This window comes from Corvus cornix, chromosome Z (assembly GCF_000738735.6).
Source record: "Corvus cornix cornix isolate S_Up_H32 chromosome Z, ASM73873v5, whole genome shotgun sequence".
Classification (NCBI taxonomy): Eukaryota; Metazoa; Chordata; class Aves; order Passeriformes; family Corvidae; genus Corvus; species Corvus cornix.
Genome location: NC_046357.1, coordinates 58,087,190 through 58,098,097, shown reverse-complemented (window position 1 = coordinate 58,098,097; position 10,908 = coordinate 58,087,190). Strand labels below are relative to the sequence as shown.

Here is a 10,908-nt window from a genome sequence, read left to right as displayed (position 1 = left end):
CCTGTCCACCTCACAAATGAGTAAACACGAAAAGCTATCCTCTGAACCCTCACTGTCTGCCTTCAGACATAATTAAATTATTTTACATGCTTAAATCAATTCTTATCTTGTGCACATCACTAGGATCCAACTGCTGAGAAAATTAACCAAAACAAACACATTTATCAAAATTCAGTGTTGAAAACCCCCTTAATTACTGCAGGAATTATCTTTTGTTTGTGAATGATTCCAGGTAACTTTAAATGCAGTTTTCATTACAATACTTCTGTGGGGTTTTTTTTAATACAGATATTTATGTAGTACTTATTCTTAAATATTTTGTGTCTCTAAAGGAAGAAACTCTGTTGAGTAAAAACTGTCTAAAGCTTTAAGCCCAAAACCTTAAATCAACAGATATGGACTCTCTCACTTTGTTACTCTAAAATCAACCACAGTAGGAAAGGAAAGGAAAGTTCAAATGCACAACTTTGCATCGCTGCCAAAATACACGAGCTCTATCTCGGTGAATTGAGTCAGTTGAATCCCACTGTGATGATGGAGTTCAGGCTGCAAGAAGAGTTCATGTTGGGCTGAGTCTGCAGTACCACCCCAGAATGCAATGTGCAGTATCTGTTTTGTATTCCCTTGGGCTGGGAATTTATAGCAAACAGTGCTTTTGGGAACAGTGTTAGCAACTGAAATACTGCAGCACAAAGTGCCCTCCCAGTAACTCTTAGCTACTGCCACAGTGTGCACAGATAATAAAAATAGAATCTTGTTCATCTGAAGTATTTTCTGAATTCAAGTGATTGTAAATAACTGTAACTTAAACCTGATGGTCAACTGAAAACCAGAAACAAACAGAAAGACATTTACCTCAGCTTTTCAAGCAAAAGAAACCAGCAAGGTAATTGAGGCAAGAGAAATATCATAACAAGATGTCAAAACCTCCTTATCTTAGAGTGGGAGCAAGGATTTTTTCTTCTTTAAAAGCTAGTGTCTGTAAAATAATACATATTAATTTAAGCATTTTGATAAAACTAGAAAAAGTGTTTTAATTGCTGCAAATGTTTTTTGACTAAACTACTAGCTTATACTTTGTTTCAATTTATTTTCCAAAGGCCTTTATCTTTTTTAACACAGTATGAACTGTAAAACAAAGACCTGAAAATCAGATGGCTTGGCTCTGTTATGGGCAAAAACATTGCTGGGTTCTGATTTATGCTCTATTTAATATTTGCATCTTTATCAATGCTACTGCTGTGCATTTTGCTGTGATTTAACCTGACTACACCTTAACCTTCCTGTCATGTAAAAAGAGGTAAGCTATACTTCCATGCATTTTGCAGGTTGCCTGAGACATTCATTTTAAAATTTCTATTCAAAATTCTCTTATTACTTCTGAATGACAGAGATTTGAAATGTAGCAATTTTTAAATTGAACCTGTTTTTTTAATTTAATTAATTCCAGTGTTTATACTTTTAATTTGTCCTCAGTCTGAAAACCAGTTTATTTCAGTGTATTGTGCAGCAGTGTCCAATACTAAAATATACAAACTGTTGCAAACCTGATTTCTAATATTAAAAAGGGGTAATTGTGAGGCACTTGCACATGTTCATGGCTCTTGTGTCGTGTGCATGTACATGAATGCAATGAGAGGATGTGTAGGTGTATGTTCTCAGCTGTAATCCCTAGGGTGAGGGAGTGGCTCGTCTGTGTCCTCTGCATACTCTAAAAAGTTTGGGTGGTCATTGACAGTGTTGCCCCTTTCAGCAACCACTCCTTGGGTTAACAAGGGTATCGTGGATCATGGCTTACTTACTAAGCCTGGGTGGCCATGTACTCTTCACACCCTTTTTCAGGGTGATGGAACTCAGCTCTTCATTTTCCATGCCACACTTCCATAACCATGTGGCTCTCCCAGTTAGTTGATGATACAGGCTACACACCACATGCAAGGTCAAAGCTCAACTCCCTTCTGGGGTTCAATTTCACTACGAAACAAATTAACAATGAAACAATCAACTCCCAGTGCTCAGCTAAACCCATCTCTTCAGTTCACTACAACATAAACCCAATACACCTCTGCCAGGACAGCCACACTGGAATCTGCTTCCCCCTCTTAATGACCTTCAGCTGTCTGCCCCTCCCTCTAGGCCTCCCATCGCTGGCAGGTGCTATGGGGTGGGGAAGACTTCATTCAGGACACTGTTAATCACTTCCTCCCTCTATGCTTTGTTCAGTTGACATGCCCTACTTTATATTAGTGGCTTGTGTTTTTCATTGCCTTGAAGGATATAGTGCCAAGGTCTGTGACCTCATTTAAAACACAACAAAAAACCGAAGCCTTCTCCATGGCAAAGGTAAGTGGAACAGGGACTCCCAGGGCCATGTTACGGATTCCTCTGGCATCATGATGTAGCCCTTCTGGGGAATGTAATCTGTTGATTGATGCTTACCCAGTCTATAAGTAAGGCACAGTGTGCAGTAGAAAAGTATGCAGTAAACTAAGGCAATAAAATAAATTTATTTTAGAGGCTACTTGGTTCTACCTCTTGTCTTTTTGGGAGCAAATCTCCTTGCTATCTTACCCTCTGCTTATGAGAACAAAATGGCACTTTCTTTGCACTGAGTGAAAAGTGAATTGTGCTAGTGGTGGAACTCCAGGCCCCTACATCAGTGAATCTAAGCTTCCATGCTGACCTTTTCCAGCTCTGCTTTTTCAAAATTTGCTAATTCAGTATGAATATGTTATAATGGTAGGAATGAGGTCTGAAGTTGTATCTTTTATTACAAGCAGTTGGAAACAAAAAGTATAAATTTGGTCAAATACTTTTGTTCACAATTTTTTTAACATCTAAATGGTCTGCCTGTTCTCTTGGTTATGACAGGTGATCCAATATCAGATACTACTTTTCCTTGCAGACCTTGGCACTTTTAAATCTCCCTTCTTCCTGTGACCATAATCATGTTATTACATACAGCTATCACAGAAGTGGAAAGAATGTCTCCTGCAGCCCTGAATGCATGCACAAGCAAAAACCACAAAACCAATCCAGAAACTTTTACTGGAAGAAAGTATGTTTTGAATTCATTGTCTAAACAAGATCTAACGTATTTCTAGGGTTATAATATGTTCTTGAGAAACATATAAATTACTACAGCATTGAGGACATTGCCAAAACCTGCTAGAAATCATTTCAGCAATTTTGATTTGTGTTGTTCACTGTAGCCGACAAACATCTTTCAGAAAGAACCTGTTTGATGATGCTGTTTCCTAGAAAACTACTGGTGACAAACATGAACAGTCAACATAAAAATCCAAGGAGAAATGCAAATTCTTAAGTATAACATTTTAACACTTTTAATTCAAATCAGACCAGTACAATATTTTTTGTTTAAAAGAAAATGAAAATGATCTATTATGTACTTACATTTCTTTACTTCTAATAATGAAGTATTGGGGGTTGCCAAAATGGATGGAGTAACTTTTTATTGCACATTAAGATAAGGAAAAAAATACACAAACAGAAAGAAAGGAAATTGTGATTGAGAGTAACTGCAACATGTTCGTAATATGAACATGTTTCAAAGAAAGATGTGGAATTTTCCAAGCGCAAAATAAAAAACCCAAACAAAAAATATTTTTCTTCTGCCACCAACGCAACTTGGGGAGCACTTCCATTTGTGTAACTTTCACAGGGACTGCAAGTGAGCAAAAGCCATAACAAATAGGTTTCAATTGTGCAATGTATTCCAAATAGATGTCTTACAAGTGGAAAAGCCACAAAAAATTGCATGCTTACTCAACTGCTACATATTAGGAAAAATTCTTGTGCTGACCTAATTCAAACGCAGTATTATTTAATTTTTAAAAAGTGAAATCCAAACGGAAGATAGTTTTGGAAGAATTTAGCCTAACAGTCTCATGGATTTGATAACTGTAAATGCAGGGGTTCCAAAATACAAAGATTTGGGAGAAATATAATGTACAAAATACGCTGATACAAGTCAATGTCTCCCAATTCACCAAAACATGCCAACTGCACATTTTAAAGTTTCTGAAATATTCTAAGAATACTGTTTGGGTTAATAACTAGAAACTTTGTTATAGAGAATAACCTTATGAAATAGCAGGAAAGCAAATGTGATGATGATTAAATGACACACAAAAATATTATGTCCTTAAAATAAATATCTTGTTATGGGAGAGTGTTACTTTTGTGTTTATTGTGGTAACATGTTGTGTCTACACAAATACTAAATACACAGATTTCTCTTTTAAGGTTCTAAAGTTGTAGGGAATTGCAGTCTTTTGTTTTGTGTTCTGTCAAGCTTTGAGCCTAGCCCCTGTAATAACTGGATCTTTTCAGCTCAACTTTGAATGACCTTGTACTTGGAAAATGTTTTTAAATCCTGTTTAGTCATTCTAGTTGTTCAGCAGTTAATCTAAGCATATTGTTTTTTAAGTAAGGTTAGCTTCTTGTTGCCCAAGTGTAATAGGGAACAAACGGTCAAGGGGAGAATGACAAAAATATTAGGAAACAAATGAAAAGCAAAAAAGACGGTTATTAAAAGGTAGGGCTGTGGAAAAAGTGAAGGCTACATAGAATCATAGTGACCGGATAATTTACGGTAAAAGAGAATTAGGAGATCCTAAAAGCAAAGAAAAAGTTTAAAATGTAAACAAGTTAGAATTGACGTGATGGTCATTATGGTCAAATGAACATTTAATAACACACAAAGATAAATGACAGGAAGTGCAAGATCACAAATGTGAGATGACACAATATACAATGAGTGACGAACTATAAAAATTATAAAGGGTGGTCTAAGGAGAGATGTGGTATTGATCCAATAATTGTTGAATCTCCTTAAATCTCCGTATAACTGGACAGAGAAGACTCAAATGTGGTCTCCTACCTTTCTGTTTACATTCATAATTGTGCAGATAATATTAGTAAAAGTCATAGTAAAAGCTTTTATTAAAAAATTAGGCAAAAAAATTTTGGCATTGAGTACTGTAGCCACTCTCTTCTTCTGAGAAGTGCCCCTGGACATCGGTGTGATGCAAAATCAACTTTGACAGGCACAGCTATCACCAAGGATGCAGGAATCTTTCTGCTAGGGCCATAGGTGGAAGGATTGGACATTTTAATGTGTGTCCTAATTCACATGGTGTGAAACCTTCTTACTTCTCTGCATGTACACGTACACACTAAGAGTTTTCTTTCTTGTCACAGTGGTACATTAAGGGCAACTTCTCCAAAAACTGTGCAAAAGTTACAATGGAGAGGAAAAGAAAACATACTTCTATATAAAACAGGTATCATATTTCTGTAGTAAGATAATGACATTGGTGAAATGCAATTTCCAGGCAAAAACATATTCCGACCACATGTTTCAGCTTCTTTATCCATTTGTTTGGGGGAAAGTCTATCCTTTTTATGAGCATTTTGCTTCCCATGTAGGCTACATGAGGATTTACTTTGGCAATACCATTTAACCCTTTTTTACAAAACCAGGTATTCCACATATCTGGATCTTAAACACAGTACATTTACATAGCACCAGCCGAAATATTTCACATATTTGTAAGGGTTAGATCTTGGAAGCCTTCCTTTGCTGTCAGTTGTAGGCTCTGAAATCCAACTCTGGCACTGTTAAATCTCAAAATCTACCTGTCTGAGAAACAAGGGTGCTCATGCATCCCAAAACCCTATCAAGACCTAATCTAAAGCCAGATTTTTGACTCTTGTCTTGCCATTGTTATTACTTAATACAGAGAAAAAAGAAACAAACAAAGAGGAAAAGGCGCTCAGGTATGTTGGAGCCTCAGCATCTTGCAGAACACCCAGAAACATCTCATCACCTCATCATGCGCACAAGTGTTTGAAGGGAGGGCGTCAGTGGATGGATCCAGCCCTGCTTGGTGGTGTCAAGCAATAGGACAAGAGGCAGTGGGCAAAACTTGATGCACAGGAAGCTCCACCTGAATATAAGAAGGAATTTTTTTACTGCGCAGTGAGTGAGCACTGGAACAGGTTGCCCAGATAGGCTGCTGAAGTCCCTCCCGCTCACGGGGGATATTCAAGAACGATTGTGTGCAATGCGCTCTGAGATAACCCTGCTTGAGCAGGGAGGTTGGACCAGATGGTCCACTGTGGTCCCTTCCAGCCTGACCCATTCTGTGAGTCTGATCTGCACGGTTCGTATGCAAACATCTACGATCTGAACAGCAGCGGGGGACATCTGCTCCTCCGGCTGAGCAGGGGCAGGGATCCGCTGGGTTCCCAGGCACTTCCAGCATCCCTCGCTCAGCACCTTGGCTGGACAGCAGGTGCTCCTAGCCCTGTTAGACGAAGGCGGCAGACGTCCCGGGGCCAGGGCAGAAGCCCGCGGAGCTGCGCTCCCGGAGCGCCAGTCCCGGGCATCGGGTCACATCCCGCCGTCCCCGCCCCAGCGCCCGCACGGCGCATGCGCCGCCCCTCGGCTCGGGCGGGCGAATTCAAACGTGCCCCTCGCCCCTTCTCCTCGCCGGGTAGCGGTTGCGCTGTGACGTCATTGCACCGCGTCCTCTCTCTTCCCTGCGGTTTCCGGCGCTCGCCCGCGCGGTGACTGCAGCGGAAAGTTTTCATTTGTGTGGTTCACGGCGTCTTTTCTCTCCCCTTTCCCCCAGGCGCCGGCGGGCGGGGGTTGCCTGATCCCGCTCTGCCAGGCGCGGATCCTCCTCTCCCCTCGCCGTCCCTGCGAGAGGAGCGGCGGGAGGCTTTCGGCGATGGCTTCGGGGGGTGCGGAGGCGGCGGCGCAGCGGGTGACAGAGCTGGAGGAAGAGCTGCGGGCTCTGGCGGAGGAGCTGAGCCGCTGCCAGGTACCTGAGCGCGGGGCGGGGGGCGGCTCGGGGCCGGGCGGGCACGTCCCTCTTGGGACCGCGGGTTCGCGTCCGCTCCCGGCGGGCAAGGAGGAGGAGCAGGGCCGCGGGCGCCCGACGACTCCGAGACATGAATTAAATCGGGCTTGAGCCCTTGCCCTGGATGAAACCACCTGTTCTGAGAGCTTTTTCGTTCACCCTCCCAGAAGCCACGGTTCTCTTGAATTGAAATGGCAAAAGTCCCAAGGTGCTGCCTTGTGCAGCTCCGGGGAAAAATGGACAGGGAGAGGGATCTTAGAGAATTGTTAAGACTTGAAGGAAACTCTGGAGGTCATTTCATCTCTTTCCAACCTTGCAGCAGGATCAAATATACCCAAGTTGTTTCTGGGAAGGGAGGGCTTAATGAGGAATTATGGGTGTACTTTCAAAAGTTCCCCGTCTGCCTCTTTACCTGTGGCCTCTCTTCACAGGTACACTTCCTTAATTTTTCCAGTTGGTCATTCATCGCTGACAGTTAAGTGTATTTATTGAAAATATAAAAATGTTGGCAGTGTGAGGTCTTGTGGTAGGAATCAGTGAAAATTCTCTACCAAACACATGGATTACACCAGAAGTATGTGGCAGAGGGGAAGGTGACACCTAATGCTGTGGGTGCTTTCTCACTTGCTGGTAGCCAAAACAGTATTTTGACATGGGATGTGGTCTGGTTAAAGCCATGAAGGCCTGGGCTGATGAAGCCATCAGAAGAAAGCATCCATGTTGAAGTTAGTAGAGGTTCCCTGCTCCAAGCAGCATTAGTACATTGCATGGCAGTTGGCATTGGATTCCTGCCGTGGGTAGAATCAAGACTTCTTGAGAAGACATATTGCATAGGAGATCTGTGGGGAGAAGGAGCTGTCAATGGAAATCCTGTTTGGAAAGCTGAACAATGTTAAATACTTTGGGGATGTTTTCAATGTCTTGTGGGAGAAGTTCAGGAAGCTCTCTATAAAGATATAGTTTGCTATTCCTAGTATGCAGATATGCACTATCAGACAAAATTTGGTGGAGGCAGAAGGAGGTCCTGTGCTCTGCTAGTTTGCTAGTTGGACATAAATTCTGTCTTACTAAAACCTAGTAGCATGTAATATTTTTGAAGAGCATTATACATAATAGAAACTTTGAAGTAAACAGTACAAATCTGAATTTCTAATCACTTTGATAACTTGATGTACACAAATTGTAGTTAAGCATCTGATTTACCCTTTAGATTAATTTCAATTGTGTGTGCATTTCTACTTGTTCCTTGATGAACACATTCCACATGTGTTGAACTCAGCAGACAGAAAATATTCTGAAATGTATTTATTTTAAATTTCTTGCATATTATCTTGCCATTCTTGTATCTTTGTCTTTTATCAGATCAGATAGCTTTCTGGGAGGAAAGCAGGCAAAAAAAGAACAGGAAGATAGTTACTGGAGAGATTCTGCAGCAATCTCTCCAGCTCTAGGTAGAATCCAGTATCTACCATCCTTCTGATGACAGGGGATGCATGTCTTCAGGATTTAGTTCAGATTATTAATAAAATATAAAAGAAAGTGAAGAGCAATCTCTAAGCAGAGATTCTCTGAAAGTACTGCAGTGTAGACATCTACATGCTTTACCATTTCACTAATCCATCAATACATTTGACAGGTTTAAGCATGTGTATGTTACATAAAGAAGGGGGAAGGCAGATTTAAATAAGTAAAAGAAGTGATAACTTAGTCAGTTAGGCTGCTTTTTCAATATAGCGTTTATCTAAGGCGATTAACCTTGTACAGAAAGTTTTGTGGAGATACTCTGGATTTGAATGAGAACTATACTGCTCTGAATTACTGAATGGACTTCAGTAAGATTCTTCAACTGGTTTAAAAGTCAACTGATAAAATTATTTCTAGAAGGTTAATCCATTTTAAGGTCATGTTTCATGTGAAAACGTTGTGCAGAGACAAGCCATTTAAAAGCATAAATATATATGGGTGATGTTAATGTTGTGTTTTTCTAGCTTCTTCACAGTTGAAATATAAAGTTTTTGCTGCTCAGCTAATTTCTTAAGCATAATTTTGTTTCATCTGCTGAGGTTTACTTAATTTCATTTAGATCTAAGAACTTATTTTGTTCCTGTGCTGTCTCCTAACATTTGTAGGTCTTGTTAATCAGAGTTGTGAAAGCTTTCAGAGTGGATGGGGATTCTTTTGATGCCTTTTCCTGGTCTTAAAATCAAGAGTCAAACACGGTTAGAAGGGAAAAAGGGATTTTACCTTGGTATTTATTTTAAGGATCCTTAGGTGCACGACATCCAAGTGGAATGCACCGAAATGCACACCGCAATGCGCACACAGAATCGATCTGGTATAACATTGTAGGTCTTACTAATTAGCATATCTATCAAAGATTCCCAAATGAGGGGCTCAAGTGAGCTCCCCTCCCTGAGGAACCTTCCCCTGGATGGTTCTATCTTAGTTTACAGAATGTGTTCTGGAGAGGACCTTGGGGTCTGGGGTACACTGATCCCTAACTATGAAACTTCTAAAATGTTTAGTCTCCTATCTGAACAAACAAGTCCAAGAATGTAGGCAAAAAGCACTAAGAATACAGAAGTTGTAAAAAGGTGTAACAGGGGTATAAAAGAAAAGGCAAAAGATCATCATGGCATCAGTTTAGAGCATCTATTGCACCCCAGCCTAGAACATATTGCCCAGGACAGTGCCCAGTTAAGTTTTGAGTATGTCCATTCCTGGAGACTGCAATCCTTCAGGACAACCTGTGGAGGTGTATCACAGTAAATGTGTTTCAGTTTCTACTAAGATTTTCCTTGTCCTCTATCCCATGCTTTTGGCTAGGGTTATCTCCTTCACAGACTGCCTTAGCAGGCATTTTAGATAGAAAAGCTATGTAAATGTCTTTAGAAAAGATGTTATTGAGAGGGTGTTAACTTTTCATCCAGCAACTAGATAAAATTGCCCAAGTCTGTTTCCTTTTCCTTAACAGGCTCGTAAACTGTGTTTGCAAAAAAACCTTTCCAGCTGAAATCTACTTTAATAGTTTAAGGGTGTATCAGAACCAAAGGATTAGTCTTAAGTATCTGTTGGTTTTTGGATATCTTTTTTTTTCCAAAGAAAAAAAGACATTTATTAAATGATTGAGGCTACAGTTTTAATCGGTTCTAAACCGAACAGTTTTAGCAAACAGGTATGTATCCAAGATACAGATTTATTAGCATCTGAATAGATTATGTCATGTTTCTCTTCTACACACCTTCTTGGGCTATTATATTCACTGTCACATAAACTGCACTTCTGAAATGAAGTCTTTTCCTGGAATGGGAACCCATTGATATTGGGTCTTTTGGGTAAATACATGAGAGCCTTCTTTGGCTAGTGAAGCTCCTGAGCTTTAGTGGAAGTATTGTGCATGCTAGCTTTGCTCTATTCCAGGCATCTACTTCTGGATGTTGTTTCTTTTATGTTGACGGAATTCTGGAGAACCTGACTCTTCTAGTCATCCAGGATGGTGGCCTTTATGTTCAAAACAAGATTTTTATTCACATTTACTCTGTTCTTTTAAGGCAACAATTCCCACAAAGTAAAGGTGCCTACAGAGCCATGTATGGTGTTTTTAATACTTCCTCTTTTTTTTTTCTGTTCCTTTCTTTGTTTCTAAAGCTGAGGTTCTACTACTAAGTCTTGACTTCTGCAGCTTAGGTTGGTAGTATTTGATATTTCCTTTAATACTACTCAAACCATTGTAGGAGCATCAATTATAATAAGCAAGATCTTGGAGTAGGGCCTGTTAAAAGTACAGTTTTGTTGCAGTCACTCTGAAAACTGATGTTGACGTATAATTCTGTGGTGGAATTGGCAAAAATGAGAAAGCAAAATTAAGAAAATAGTCCAAATCTCCCAGATTGTCTACTGAGAAGCCTTGTATAAAGCTAAGGAGGTGTGCCTCTATAGTATGCTGTTTTGGGAAAATTATGGTTGTGTCTGCAATAAGACATTTTGTAATTATTTTTAATTTCAGTGGCTCATCTTC

General features: G+C 40.2%; 1 protein-coding gene across 1 annotated transcript in view; it reads left to right on the top strand.

Annotated features, from left to right (window-relative positions):
• Positions 1-6,758: 6,758 nt before the first annotated feature.
• The window catches only part of CNTLN (centlein), a 198,954-nt gene continuing 194,804 nt past the window's right edge, over positions 6,759-10,908 (top strand). Inside the window, 1 exon segment of the mRNA XM_039567578.1 lies at positions 6,759-6,851. Coding sequence (XP_039423512.1) covers positions 6,759-6,851 — 93 coding nt within the window.